The sequence below is a fragment of the Rhamphochromis longiceps genome, linkage group LG12 (genome assembly GCF_057381845.1).
Source record: "Rhamphochromis longiceps isolate RC_006_pf linkage group LG12, R_longiceps_female_GT1.1, whole genome shotgun sequence".
Classification (NCBI taxonomy): Eukaryota; Metazoa; Chordata; class Actinopteri; order Cichliformes; family Cichlidae; genus Rhamphochromis; species Rhamphochromis longiceps.
The window spans coordinates 19,738,909-19,754,972 of NC_140568.1; the positions used below are offsets into that span (position 1 = coordinate 19,738,909).

General features: G+C 41.0%; 1 protein-coding gene across 2 annotated transcripts in view; it reads right to left on the bottom strand.

The window, feature by feature from the left end:
* Window positions 1-2,683: 2,683 nt before the first annotated feature.
* lmx1bb (LIM homeobox transcription factor 1, beta b) overlaps window positions 2,684-16,064 on the bottom strand; it is a 48,107-nt gene continuing 34,726 nt past the window's right edge. For both annotated transcript variants that reach the window (XM_085425102.1, XM_085425104.1), the window contains exons 6-11: window positions 9,283-9,515; window positions 6,336-6,511; window positions 5,746-5,823; window positions 5,301-5,367; window positions 4,443-4,604; window positions 2,684-3,284 (exon numbers count right to left, since the gene is read on the bottom strand). In XM_085425102.1, coding sequence (XP_085281228.1) covers window positions 3,127-3,284; window positions 4,443-4,604; window positions 5,301-5,367; window positions 5,746-5,823; window positions 6,336-6,511; window positions 9,283-9,515 — 874 coding nt within the window. In that variant the 3' untranslated portion in view covers window positions 2,684-3,126. The remainder of the gene's footprint in view (window positions 3,285-4,442; window positions 4,605-5,300; window positions 5,368-5,745; window positions 5,824-6,335; window positions 6,512-9,282; window positions 9,516-16,064) is intronic.

Here is a 16,064-nt window from a genome sequence, read left to right on the forward strand (position 1 = left end):
GTATTGGTGCTAAAAGAAAAGTCAAGTGACCACCAGTTTTATTAGGATTGAACTTTTTGGGACCAATAATGTCTATTATTTTTCGAGAACCATTGATAATGCTGCTAAAAATTAAAGATGAATTTAATGAATTGTGCATAAAGGCCATTAACTGAAGTAGCTCACACGTGCTGAGAATAGTGTGAATATAGAGTACTGTTCTCACAGAACTGAAAAACTAAGGATATGTAGCACAGAGTTATAAGCTAAGGCTAGCTAGCTTGGTCAGCTAGATGTTTTCCTTGGGATACACAGATACCTGCACATTAGTGAAAGTAACAAACATATGATATACAGATACTGCACTAACTCTCCATACTTGCTCCACTGTGGTATTATTATTATTTTTTTTTTTTTGGGGGGGGGGGGGGTTCTATGTTATGTTTGCACCAACTTGGAGATATCTGTGTCTGCATGATGCACCCATACAGTCATGGATTCACCTTGCTAAGGCCTTATTCATGCAGGACTATGGACCAGTCAGTAACCCCCACTAGTTGCTAGGGAAAAGTCTGTGCAATTTGTGAGAGGTATACGGGGCTGCACTGAAAACCTTCTTGCTTTGGTCACTAGCACTTTGTAAGGAAGACAGCAACTTGTCTGCAAACACTGGCAAAGTATTCACCAAATTCTAGTATAACTGGGTAAAGTATGATGGAAACCATAAATGGAGACTGTTCATCTTCAAAGTCAAAATTGGGCCTTTGAAATGTGTTAGTTGTAGCAGTGAGGCCCAACCTTTACTCTGAAGGTGAACAGTCTCTGTTTCCAGTTTGCATTGCACTTCTTCAATTTTCTGAACAGGTTGGAGAATAAATGGTGGATATTTGTAGACAAGCTGACGTCCTCCATGGAAACTACAGGTGACCCCAGCAAAATGCTAGTGACCAAAACAATCACAAAAAGGGCTTTGGTGCAGCACCTTTGTTGGGACCAATTTCAACTAGCAGCAGCCAACGAATTGGGCAATATACCAAATTTTTCCCTAGTGATTGGAGATTTCTAGAGGTTCACTTACTGGTCTCTAGATCTAGGTGTTTGATGCCTAACCAAGTTAATACCATGATTCAAAGTCTATTAAAGTTTCTCGAGTGACATCCTACACACATTGATCAAGAGTTGTCAGTTGTATTACACATGTTACAACCATGGTTGCTAGGGAAATGTGTTTTACCCTGACTAGATGGCAGCAGCAACAGTGGCTGTTGCTGAGAGAGATTAGTTCTGGGTCCTGGGGATAGCTTCGGTTGTTATTTCCACAGTTGCCTATAGTTTTTTCCTGTGTCTACAAACACTTGTTAACTACTAGCTGAGCAATATAAAAACTTGAAAAACTGTAACACAAACCAGAAATGAAAGAAGATTCATCTTCAAAGTAAAAGTTGAGCCTCAGTGCTGCAGCCAACATGTTTCAATTTTTACTTTGAAGACAGATGGTCTCCATTTCTGGTTTGTGTTGCACTTTTTCAGGTTTTACTACAGCTCAGCTAGTAGTTTACAAGTGTTTGTAGACAAACATGAAAAACTTTTCACAGTTTAACTGCAGCTCAGGGACTAGCTGGCCGGTGTGTGTAGACAATTCTGCCACTTCCATTCAAACCACGATTGCAGCAGTATGCTAGTATGCTTGCCAACCAGTTGGGGAATACACATTTTTTGCTAGCAACCATTGTTTGAAAGGGGGTCACTGGCAGGTCTGTTGGCCTGCGTGACTGGGGCTTTAACAATCATTTTGCCAGCGACTGCCATCAACCTCCAGCAACTACCAATAACCAGTCAGGCAATACTAATTTTCCCCTCACGACGAAAGATTACTGGATGGTCACAGACAGTTCTCTAGGCCGGTGTGATTGGGGCCTTATTCATACCATGACTGTCACATGTCCAAAATGATAGACAAGTTAACATCAGAGGGTTAATCACATGTCTGCAAAACATCAAAAGGACTGACTTTCTTTTGGAATTAGCCTCAAGTTGTCATTTGAGCAACTGCAGTTTTTGGCACTCCCACACTGGCTTAATTTTTGAGCCCCAAAAGTTGGTAATACTTGATGACTTGTCACTGATGGTATTTATTTAACATTATCAGGAGAAAGACATTGTTTATTCATCAAACCAGTCGACTTTGGTCAATTAGCAACTTTAACATTTTGATAATGCACATAGGACAATGACAACAAAAGGTTTATGGTCTGTATGAAATAAATAGCAACTTTGCCCATTTACAGCTTGGCTGAATAAAACAAAAACAAGAGGGTTAATCTTCATATTAAAAAGGTATACAGATGAGCTGTGATACTCATGAACTCACTAATTCCTCAACAAAAATGCTCTCCTTTTTAAATAAAGCTTTTCAGTTTTAATATGTACCTTCAAGAGCCTGTTATAGTTAAATAAATAGAATGCTTTCCATTTTTAACATGCACATCCAATTTGCCTGGGGAAAGTATTTACACTTCACTGATCCTACTTGTCCACCAAATTCTCCACTTTTGTCTCAGCTAAACAGTTCTTTCTCTCATACATACACAAATGTACAGTCACTCTTGCAGACATGCTGCACCTATTTACTATTAACACAATATCTAAACCTATGGAAAGTGATCAAAATGCTAACGGTGAACATGGAATCCCATGTAGTGTGAAAGAAGAAACAGTCCAAACACCACATCTTAACTGGGGGAGGAAGGGAGGGAGGGGGGAGCTTACAAAAACTTTTTGTTTACAATTGATCATGCACTGTATAAATTCTTTGTGTTATTTGGCTTGAGAGTGTGTAATCAGTGGCTTCAATATCTACTTATTTCCTTTAAGTGAACAAAGAAAAGAGTAATATTTCCTGTGACAAATAAGCAATCCTACCAAATAATCTCTAACAATATTTAAGTCTTTCCCCCAGGAATCGTCACTGTCCTACAATAAGTGGTTTTACTATCTTTTCAGTAAGCTTCCACACATAACCAGGAGCTACTGCAAGGAGGTGTTTCTTCTGTCATGTCCATGTTAGCGTAGGTCCTGGCCATCCATCGCTCTTCAGGTTGAGATGGGCAGTTTATTCTGCGCTAATGTTAGCTTCCTCTTCTGTTTTCATGACGCAAAATAAGAGTTCTGCATGGAGTAGAGGCGGTCGATGGGGTTCCCCACGCGGGCCTGCAAGGAGTTGACTTCTGACGATGCCATGAAGCAGTCACTGAGGCTGGTTAAGGACGTGTCACTGTCTATGTCATGGAATGCAGAATCATTACCTGCAGAGAGCGGATATGGAAAAAGCCGTCAGGATTCAGAGGCAAAGGCGTCATTCAAAGAGCACAACACCCTACTCTGGCTGTGAAATCGGTGTAATCTTGTATTTGAGATTTATAGCAGCGTTGGGAAATTATAATTACTAATAGTCCCTTTGAGAAACTGCTGTTATGTGTCATCACAAATGTGAGAACTGTTTTGTTAGATATCATCAAAGCTCACTTTTTGCTGCGCTCACTGGGACAATTGCAGTCTGTGAGGGAGCATGTAAACAAGGGGCATCCTCCTAAAAGATCTGGTTAATAGCAACTGTTTACGCCTTTCATAAAACCTCAACATGTTATTTCTCTGGAGGGAATAGTTAACTTTATTACACTCTGGATCTTAATGATAGTGTTGCACAAAATGGGGACAGTGTTTTGAGACATATCTTTTAATGCCTTGCCAATATTGTTCTTTTCCCCAAACCAAAGGAGAGTGATGAGACTGGGGATATGGTTCTTACTACCGAAGAGAACTAAATGGAGGCAAATTATAAGGAAGTTATGAACTTCAGGAAATGGTCCCTCTGGGACATGTTGAGGACATCGCTCGAAAATGTGTTATTCCAGTTACATCCTGTGGACTAACACTTGATTGACTGATTTTTTCTTTTTTCTTTTCCCCCCTCCCGCCTTTGTTTGCGCTCTAATTCCTTCCTTTATCAAACAGAAATCTGAGACTTGTTGTTTTCCAATTCTGATTCATTAGCTCACACGGTCTTCAATCATTATTTGCAGTGCATTTTATCTTAAGCTGCCCACATAGACCACATGTTTTTACCAACATTCGGAAACATCATCAGTAACGGGGCTGGGGGCAAGGAGTTAAAACCATATTAAACAGATTTGAAATTACACTTCAAAACCCAACGGCTTATGAGAACACTTGTGTTATCTCATGTGGGAGGAGAAGCTGCTCGTTCTTCTCTGTGAGCAACTTAAATCAGGGGGCTGTGGCCTGAGCACATGTCCCACACTGGGGAGCTTTGAGGTTGATCAAGGGATAGGCATGTGTGCGCTTTGTAAGCAGCAGTGGGGTTTTTGGGGGGTGTAGTAGTGTGTGTGTGTGTGTGTGTGTGTGTGTGTAAGGGAGGGGTGGGGGGTGGGGTAGATGCTCACCATATGGGTTCATATGGTCCCCGGGCATCTGTGGGGGGGTGAGCCCCTGTTGGAACGGGTCTGTGCTGTAACCATTCTGATCCATGGCGACCAGCTGCTGCTGCGGCGGAGCCAGCGGTGTGAAGGAGTTCATCATCCCTTCCATTCGATTAGACATCACCTCTGCAAGGCAATGAAAGCAAAGGGGCAAAGTTAATACAGCCAACAAGAAGACTTCAGATGAGTCTGCAAAATATTAAATGCCACTACGCAAACAGAGAGCCGGTGACGCTGACCAAGAGAAAACTACAGAGTAGGTACTTCCTGATAGATTCCTATTTGTACCCCAAATATGTGGATTGCTCGCCCTTGTTGTTTTTATGGAAACATACGGTAGTCCTCGCTGTGGCTTCTCTCCCATTTCCCTCTACAAACAATGCTCTTGGCTAACTGAATGTGGGACGCAAAGTTCTTGTGGCTTCATCACTGGAGCCCATCCCCATTCGCTTTCCTTTATAGTGGTTAGGTGAAATGATGATGATTCATTTCATTTGGCTTCCAAACTGAATTTCCATTTTACCCTTCATGTGAAGTGCCCTTGTTTACACAGTGACATATTTGTAATTTGTAATTCAGCATCAGTAGCAAATACAGCTTTGATTAGAGCGCAGCGTAAGCGAGAGAAGAAAAGTTCCTGTTTTGAGATTAAGCAATTGGTACACCTTCTCCCTATTCCGATGTCAACATCAACAACAAACTATTGCCGCGATACAAACACTCTTGACCTACTTGGAGATATGTACAAATATCACTTTAAGCTTGGGGCTGCCGGAGACAATGGGCCTCCATTGTGTTTGCAGGGTATGTGGAGCATCGTACCTTGGCCAAGTCTTTGAGAATTCTGTTGTTCTTGTTGTTGCTGCTGTCTTCTTGCCAACTTCTTCATCTGAAACGAAGGAGTCAAAGTTGTGAGGAACTCCCAAAACTAACATGCTCTCTTTAATTTAAAAAGGATGCTCCTCGCTCTTCACCCTTGAATGAACTGCGTAAAATCTGTATCTGAGCGCACTTCATTGTCAAATATCAAAGGTTTTCACAAGATAATCATCAGAAAAGAGGAGGGCGTAGACATTTAATGCAAGAGTGAGCTAGATTTGCAGCTCCTTGCTCTTTTGCATTTGCAAAAGGAATGCAGTGATAAGTTTAACACACATAGTTGTGGTGATTTACTAGCTGAACTCTAAAATGGACCGAAGCTGCTTTTTTTGGGAGTGGGTAGGGTAAGGACACAAAATGCAATTTGTTTTGTGGTATTTGCTCTCACCTTAGCTCTCTGGTTCTGAAACCACACCTGGACCACCCGAACACTGAGTCCTGTCTCTGCAGCCAGAGTCTCCCTCACCTGAAAATCCAAACAAAATACTGTGAGCATCACACAAAAAACCGAAACGCTTCACAGCCCTCTGAAATCCCGTTCCGCCTTAACATAACTGCCACAGTTCCTAACAGCCGCACTGCTTCTTTGATTTACTTTTAAGTCAATGCTGACTGAATGCAGTGGTCTTTTTGGACCTACTGGTTATTGCCGCTTCAAAGTTCGGACCAAGTGCAGCGCCTGTTTTAGGGCCCGGGCTATGGAGGGAGTTCTCCTATCTCAGTGTGACATTTGGTGCAGACGGAGTGCGTTACACCAGACTGCCTCGGTTAACACAGAACAGAATGCTGCTTGCCACTTCAAAGCTCAGCTTTGAGGTGGGGGAGATTTTTTAATTTGAGAATTTTATTTGTCAAACTACTGTAGGGCTCGTGGTTCGCATCTCAACTTCTATCTAAACCCTTACCAGGGAATTAAAAAAACATAAATCTCAGATTTTCTTTACTCAGTTGCAGCTGGTTATTAAAGCTTTGTCTTACCTTTCTGCAGGGCTTTGAAGAGACCTCAAAAGAAGCCTTAAAGGCCCGTCTCTGTTGAGTGGTCAGAATGGTTCGTGGTCTTTTGGGCCTCCTTGGATCCTTGCTGTCATCCCCCTTCCCCTGGCTCCCTATGCCTTTCTCTGGCTTGATGTCCAACTCCTCATCGTCACTTTTCTCTGTAAAGAGAATCAGTTCTCTGTATCATGAGCACAAGCTTGAACTGCCTACACCCTTATTTTTTTTGTCTATGACAGTCTGCTGATAAATATATTTTCATTCTTCCCTATTTCAAGAGATTCACACACCACAAGTGCCTAATCAAAGGAGACACATGTGTTTTTGATACATTATCAATTTATTACAAAAGGAAAAGGCCTCATGTATGATTAGACCTACAGACATCTATGGAAAGCACAGTGAAATATGCACATTTGTCACTGAACTGGACACAATGTCACTAGTAAATTATTACTCTCAGCTTTCTCTGATTTACACAGAATCAATCTCTGATAAGAGTACTACATCAAGTGCAACATGAAACAGGCAATGAGTACATATGGGAAATGCATCTCCTGCAACACAATATGTAAGATAGTCTCGATTCAAACTTAACCTTAAAATAATGACGGAATTTATACACTTTGCTAAACTTTAACTGTCAAGGGCAGGATATTAAAATCTGGGTCAGTAAAATTGCTGTCATTTATATATATATATATCTATATATATATATATATATATATATATATATATATATATATATATATATATATATATATATATATATAAATATATATATATATATATATATATATATATTTATATATATATATATATATATATATATATATATATATATATATATATATATATATATATAATATATATATATATATATATATATTTATATATATATATATATATATATATATATATATATATATATATATATATATATATATATATATATATATATATATATATATATATGTGTGTGTGTGTGTTCAGACGTTAAATTGGGACAGAGCTGTCTGTTGGGAAGCCCCACCATATTCACTTTTCACTGTTATCAGGGAATATTATGACAAGCACCCACTGATATTGATATTGCTTAGGCGAGATAATGTCCATTTTGCTTCACAGTTTTTACTTGTTTCAGTGAAGTCACCTATCTTTCTGATGCAGCAACCCACTGCACTCATGGTGTCGCAGACTATATAATAATATAACAGTTGTTTAAATAAAATGCAACATGAACAACTGTAAACATAATGGAACAAAAAGAAGGACTATATTTCACAGAACTTGAATTTGTATTTTTCTGTCTAATTCTTTAAAGAATAGCAACAATTTCATCACTAATTTATTTACACCATTAGCTCTATCTGGATTTAGAGTAATTAAAATTGAGCAAAATATAAATAATTAATGTGTTAGCCCTGCGACAGACTGGCGACCTGTCCAGGGTGTACCCCGCCTCTCGCCCTATGACAGCTGGGATTGGCTCCAGCGCCCCCCGCGACCCTGAAAAGGATAAGCGGTAGCGAATGGATGGATGGATGGATAAATAATTAATGTTTCATAGAGTTTTCCGTTTCCTGAGACCTGATTTTGTTTAATAACTGAAAATAATTGACCTGCTAATCTGCTTCCACAACCTATGAGTTAATTATACTAAATGCTATTTAAAAAGAGGCAGGCCCACTGAGTAAAGAAGCATTTCCATCAAGCTAAGCTAAACTGTGAAGCCAGCAAGCATGGTTTGAACAGAGTATCAGACCAACTCAAATAAGACAGTAGTTTGAAAGCTAATTTACTGAATTGCAAGTTGTAATAGGCTAAATATCTGCACATGATGCAATATTATATAATGTAACACCACATAATGCTTTATACATAAACTGGTTTGGGCTGGTCACATCCTTTAGCTGATTGCTAGTAGATGCTGAAAAAACAAAAAACAAATGACGATAGAATTTTTATTATTCAGTTATTACATTTAATTTTTTTTTTTCATATGAGGCTAAAAGAAAGTGTTTACAAATCAAAACTACAATTGCTGTTAACAAACCCCAATGACTTCAGGGCGCAGGCGCATGCTTGATGGCTTATTGTCTCCTGTCATCTGGTTCTGATATGTAACCAATGAAAACCTACATTTCATCTGCCACATGCCGAGGTTAACCTCTATTCATGTCAACATTTTCTCCATCTTTAAATTCTGAGACATGCACAAAAGACATGCCTGTGCGATACACTGGGATACAAGCAAACGAGGAAGACGTGGAGCAAATATTCCCACAAGTTGACAAAAGTTGACACAGGCACAGATGTATTTGACAAATTCCCTGCTTTTGTGCATGTTTAAATGCGAGCCAGATGGTAGTGAACAGCGAGGCTTGGCAAGATGCCTCAATGTGTATGGAGGCTATAGGAGAGGAACACTAGAGCTGATAAGAGTGGAGGTGCAGGCTTTCTGCAGAAAGGCCTCAAATCCCTCTGTCACTCACCGTGATACAGTGATTTAATTCTTTCCAGCACCAGATCCTGCCCACGCATGGAGCACCATTAATACAGGGTGGCTTGGCTTTGTCCTGCTTCCACTTCCTACTGTATCATAAACTTACGCTCCCTGCTCGAATGAATGCTACAAAATCAGCCACTGAAAAGCTGCAGATGGAGCTACGCTAGACCTTTTACGGCCTGGGCTGTAAGCAAGACCTCAGATGTCAATACATCTAGTATCTAGAACTGCTTTATTCCTTTGCTATTAACAAAACTAAAACTAAATCCAGTAAGATTCAGAACCAGGTTCCTCGTGGAGGACGTCTTAGGTGGCCACAGCTGTGATGGGACAGAGCATACAGAATACAACACCCTGGTGCCATTTGACGATCGCACCACAGTGTCGTTCTCACTCTTGTGTGAGAGGGTGCAGAAGGCTCACCTGAGTCTGAGTCATCCGGGCTGACCGAGCTGAGTAAGTCTTTCTCCCTCTCGTAGTCAATCTTGCAAAGCAGCTGACCCTCCTTCAGAACAAACTCATCGCCCTTCCTCAGCTGGCGGTCGCACACGCAGCAGCAAAAGCAGTTCAGGTGGTAGACGCACTCCAGAGCACGCATCACAAACTCTGTGGGGGCGATTTTCTCCATGCAGCCGCTGCACTTGGTTGCAAACAACCTATAAAGAAATAAAAGAGAATATGGTAGGAAGTGTGGTGATTTAAACAGAACACCCAAACCGAATTTTGCTGTTCAAAGCAGCACTTGTGAAAAAGATAAAAATAACACAAGTAAAAAAACATGCATTTTCTAAATGGAGGTATTTATTGTTAAGGGGGAAAGAAAATCCAAAGCTACGCGACCCTGTGTTAAAAAGTGATTGCCCCATAAGCCTAATAACTGGATGTAGTCAAGCATCTTTTACAGCGTTGTGCAGGAATTTTGACCCACTCTTCTTTGCAGAATTGTTGTAATTCAGCCACATTGAAGGGTTTCTGAGCATTAACCGGCTTTTTAAGGTCGTGCCACAGCACCTCAATCGGATTCAGGTTAGGGCTTAGGTCACTCCAAAGTTTTTTTTAAGCCATTCAGAGGTGGACTTGCTGGTGTGTTTTGGTTACCTTTGTCTATCATTAAATTTTGTTGGATGACCGGAAACATCTAAAGTGTGACAAATATGCAAAACACTAGGAAATCAGTGAGGGGGCAAACACTATTTCACACCACTGTATACTTATATCTGGTTTGATTATGACTGTTTCAGTATCTTGGTCCTGTGTAGTGTCCAGCTCATTTGGCCTTACAAAATATTTAACAATAGCCTGGAAGGCTTTACGACAAATTATTATTCACACTTCCATAAGCATAGTCCCATCTAGCCCGTTTTGGTGTTTTGGATGTAGTTATTTCAACTGCCAGGGAACTTCTATAAACCTCACCAAAACAAAGGCTCGAAACCAAACATAACAAATCAGGCTTCTTCAATTGGATCTTATCAAACGAATAGTTTGTCTAATCACTGCGCAAAGGACAATGAAACACAAAATGTAATCCATCCTCGGCAACACCAACATAAAAAAAGAAATAGACACTGCTTTATATATCTGCCTACTTTAATTGCCAATTGTAAAGTTCTACTTCTTAACTTTTGCATTCGGTGTTAATTAGATTTTTCTGCATTGTAATCATCTTTAATTTGAATGTAATTTCTAAGCGTTGGTTTCCCTCCACCGTTCCTTATATCTTAAGATTTATTTGAAAGTATTTATGTGCCACTTCAAGTTATCTCAACAAACATAATTTAAATTCGGAAACTGAAAATATTGCAGGGACCTCTCTCACCCGACAGTAATTACGTGCACGATGAGAGTTGAAGCTATTCTTCCTCGGGGACCTGAATGTTCAACAGGTCTTACCAACTTACATCTCTGCCTATCTGCTAATTGTCCAGGGTTACAGTGTTTGCCGTGCAGCGAAAGAGGTGCCTCCTTTGGCAGCTAGTCATCTGTTAAAATTTTAGGCTGAGCCCAGCCTTGCATCATTCCAAGTGAGCTCAGTCATGGGGACTGACCCCAACCCCCTCACAAGCCTGACCAAACCCCCCCCCCCCCAAAAAAAAAAAAAAAAAACAGGCTAGATCATGCTCCAGTGCAGCAACTACTAAACCCTGATGATCTTAATCAAGCCTTTGTTGGCAGTTTATGCATTTCTTTCATATCCACACAATGCTCTATATGCATCAGATATCATATCATGATTCATTGCTGGTTAGTGGGCCTGGTCTGTCTGTATCTCATCTTACCGTCTAATATCGTGCCTCTGTGGCGCAACACTGCCTCTATCACCATTTCCTAGACAACACTTCCATCTTCTTTTATGTGCTTTCAGGAAGATGTTTGCATTGTTTTATTGGTGACTGAGTGGCATTTAATTTGCCCTCCGTTGTTTAGAAGAAGCCACATTAAATGGAGCAAGGAGGCAGGGAGTGTGGTTGATCTTGTCCAGCCGTAAAGCTGGATTTATTAGTGGCCTCTTTGTTTGCCCTGGTCTGGAAGACAGCTGGCAACCGCCTATCTATTTGTGGTGAACATCTATTTCATTGTGCAAGGCAGGGAGGTAGTGAGAGGAGCAATTGACATCATCTGCTGGTTCGGGACGGGGTTGAGCGATAGTGATGAATATAATGTGTAAATATGAGAAGAGGGGAAACCAAAGGGTGGTTTTGTTATGGTAATGGTGTTATAGGTACTGATTGAGTAGTGATATGGTGTGTGCGTGCGTGTGTGTGTTCACACATGTAAATGCATTTGTATGAACAGCTGTGTGCACGCTGGTAGCAAGTTTGGTTTTTGTTGTTGCCTCTGCAGCTTTCTAAAATAATTGCTTCACTGCTGCTCATCAGATCGCAATCGGGAGAGCTACATTTTATAACATCGTAATCACTTCACAACAATTAATAGCCTATTTTACTAGTTTCGAGATATCCATCCATCTATTCATCATAATGAGCATTACAACCTGGATCCATAAACTAAGGATGGTTAGACAGAGCATCTTCTTTTCTTTATAAAACAACAGAGATGTCAGCCCAGGCACTCTCTGGGTTCATAAAATCCTTTAATCTTTCATTTATTACAATAAGTTAAAAAGATTATTATTGAACTATGGAAAAACCTCTAGGATAATCCCCTGAAAAAGAAATTTCGGCATGTTTCTCAAACAAACATGGATCTTGTTTAACTGACCTGCCAACCTGGATCGGTTTTCTAAACAAACTACCCAGTTTGGCTTATAAAAAATAAATTAGAAAAAACATTTAGAACATTAGAAAACATTTTAAACACTGACTTATTCCCGCAAACGGCGCATTAATAGGCCAGTTTCTAGGTTTTAGAAGGATCGTTATAGGCTGGGCTCATCTTAAGGAGGCGATGGGTTTGTCAAGACAAAGTTCCCAGCTCTAAGTCTGTTTGGCTAAAGGTTGCCAGCTTAGGCTCAGAGAGAGCGCAAAAAGTTGAGGAAATGACTTATTAGCGCGGTTTTGATATGTCCAGCACTCCGTATTCACCTACGACCGCTCTCTAAAATCTTCTCATCTAGATGAAAACATTCTCATTCAGCCCTCTTTCCTTTCTTCTTTCTCCTTTGCCGAGTCTAATCTTGTAAGCCATTATTTTTCTATTTCCCCTCTCTGTCACTTTGCATTATTTTTGCTGCTGTAATTCCCATTCGTCCCTTCTGGAATCTTCCTGTCCTGCTTTGTCCTCGGGTCTAATCCGGACTTTCTGCCTGTTTTCAGTCCCCGGTCCCCTTTCTCAGTGGGGTTCAGATGGAAAAGCCATGCATGACGCCCCTTCTATGGCAACCACACCTCCACAGGAAGGCAACGCCGACTTTTCGGATGGGCAGAGAAGGCCTTTGAGAAGCTGGCAGCAGAAGTAAATCCTTCTCTAAGGAACAAGGAGAATTAGCAGGGAGCAGTGGACTAGGGATTTAACCCTACCCCTCTCCTTTGAAAGGCACAGTCAGTCCCACTCCTGCGGCTAGCCACAATCAAACAGAGGAGGAGTGGGGAGGTGGCAGCGGAGAACACAAACTCCCTGAATGACACAAGCAGTGGATTGTGGAGGAGCCTAATCCCACTTTAATACCTTTCCAAGTTCAGCTGCTAAAGAATGCTCTTTAAAACAACACCACTGTGTGAGCAGTGAAGGTTGACCAGAGGGAGGCACGCCATTCAACCTCCCTAACATTACCTGATTAGTGGTTTGAGGAACAGGCCGCTGCCAACAGGAGACAGAGAGGGAGATGTAAATGATTATTTTATATATATAGAGAAAAACATATCAACAGGCGGTATTTAACTGGAAACTGCACCAAGAAAGAGACACCGCTCCCTGCACTGATCTACAGGGATATTAAAGATATCAAAGAAGATGTAGCTGCGACTGAAAATCAGACCTGAACTGATTTAAGTGATCAATTACCACTTTGTCCCTCTAGCTGATCCCAGTGACCAATCACATTAAAGCTTGTATCCACCTAAAATCCACTTTCTGGACGTTGAGCTGCTTTCGGTAACTTGACTCCCAGTGTTGCAGAGGTGAACCAGCATCAGTATAAAAAGACACCACAAAGGGGACCACCAGCGCGACAGTCGCGTCCCGGCTCTCGCCTTTCCTCCTCCCACACCTGAGCGCACAGATCAAGTGATGAGACCCTCCCGTGTGGATCAATGGCTGCATCTCAAGCCAAGAGAACTGTCAATATTTACCCAGGCCTCCCCGGGACGGGACTCATAAATGAAAAGAAGAGGCCATCTCAGCACATACCTCACTCCCGGAGGAATCATTACATCCCTCTTTTTAATCCTGTGTCCACATACCTGTAATCCCTTGTCTGTTCTTTTTTTTTTTCTAAGGATGTCGCTCTCTCTCCGTGACAGATTATCACACTGCTGAGGCTTGTAAGGCTTGCAAGAAAATGCACAAAATGCAGCATCAACAACAGCAGATAGGACCCAACCCCCCAACCCCTCCACACACACACAAAAAGAACAATTATAAAGTGGGCAAAGGCCAGAAACAAGTGAACACTTAAAGTGAGTAAAGTGCAGCTGAGAAACGTCGGCCTCTGTGTCGTTCATCTTCTATCCTTTCTGTTTTTGCAAGCGCTTTGGAGAACTATCCACGCTCCCTTTGAGCAGATTATGGGCAACTTAAAGTGTGACAACATCTTAAGCTCTCACCACATGTTGCCAGTGATTGCCCTTCTACAGACATTACATTTAATGCTTCTGCTGCAGTGATAAGCATCAGGAGGACTGGATGGGATAAAAGGAAACCAGAAGAATAAGAGAGAAGGTTGGAGGGGGGCAGAGGGGATGAGTATGGAGCTGTTTATGCTGCTTGATAATCACGCTACATTTAGCAACACGTGCAATAGTCTCACCTAACTCCCCTTTTGCTATTGAACAACACTCTGAGAGACAGCAGAAGAATTTAGGAAAGAACAGCCAGAGCTATTATGTCACCACAGCCCTTCAAAGACAGAGGGGATGAGGATTATCCCGGCAGCAGCTGTAAGCTATTACTTTGAAGATGGGCTCTCGTGTTTGGGCAGGAAACCTGTGGCCATGCCAATCATGCAGAGGTGAGAGATGAGGCCTGTGAGCCAGGTCAGGAAAGGGCCCTCCGGACGGGATGGAGAAAATGACTTACTGGCTAAAGCTCAAGTCAGTCATTTCACAGACTGCCTGACACAGCTGATGAGCATGTTTCCAGGACTTTTTACTTTCAAGGCAGACTAGTTCACTTAGATATTTTGGTGGTTATGCTCATTCACATTCTTGCTAATAAGTCTTTTTTTTTCTTCTTTTTTTTTTTACTTTAAAGCGAAGTATGTGAGTAGAACCAGTGTCCAGGCAGACTACATTAGCAGAAATACTACAGCACAAACCAGGATAAAACCAGAGAATATATAAAAGATAGCAGTAGCCTTTGTGACCTCTCCCAGCGAAACATGATATTCGTTGTCTTTTGATCTAATGGGGCTCATAATATAAAAAACAAACGTCGTGATGTATTCAAACACAGCTGCAACTAGCGATTGAGGTGATAAAATCATTGAGGAAGTCTTTCCTTAGGTCATAAATCAAGTGATAAGTAGAGTCCTTTTCTCACTCACTTCCACAGAATCAGACTTCTATTTAAAAACAGTGGAGTTGCCCCCTGCTGGCAATAAGAAAGAATGCAAGTTTGTTGCAAGTTGCCGCTCCACTGGCTTTTCCATCACAGTGAATGAAATGGATATGGAAAAAGTTACTAGCAATAACATTTTACACTGACCAAGGTTTGTAGGTCAGACTCTGATTTCTGTTTAAATGCAGGAGAAGTCAGTTACCTGTGGAAATGGTTAGCTTGGTTCAACCAAATTTAAAATCCACCAAACATGAGTCAAAAGGACAGAGCTTATCTGTTTTTGATGTGCTAATGCTACAGTAACATGCTGTAGCCCTGTTTTATCTAATATTTATTTTCTCGCGGATCTCAAAGAATTATCTTGACAAACAGCTAGTGTATCAAACGAAAAGCTTGTTTCTCCTTCACGTTTTCAGATTATATTCTGTCCTGTTTGCTGTCTGAAAAGCACCAAACTAATCCGTCACAGCAGAGACTTTCCAAACTGTTGAACAGCCACTATTTTAGTTTTTTTTTTTCACAAGACACGCCTTAATAAGGGATAATTGGTTTTGTAGCAACTGTATCAAGAGCTTTGGCCATAGAAGAAAACATTTGATCCCCAGATGTTTAGCTACATGTGAAAGGGAGGACGGCAAACCTTTTCAACTTCGTCTCAGCATTGTGAAAATTACTTTGCTATGTACATTTACGCTGACCTCTGCACGTGGCAGACACACAAGCCTAAAAATAATCTGAATTTGGCTGATACGAGTGTTTGATTGCTTGCAGAGGGGCCTAATGATAAAAGCAGATTCGAATAAGGGGGAGCCTGTACATTAACGCACCATATTTTTGTGTGTAAAGCAGATAAAGTGTCATTGATTCTTTCACCATGAAAGGAGCCTGAAACAAACTTTCGGCCTGCGTGAGCAGTAAAGTGTTAAAAAGTAGTAGCGATGATGCCGTCTGCATAAACAACCTCTGTGGCTGACCTTGTTTCATAGTATCAGCATTTCTCTTTGGAGCATAGATTCATGGAGAGTAAT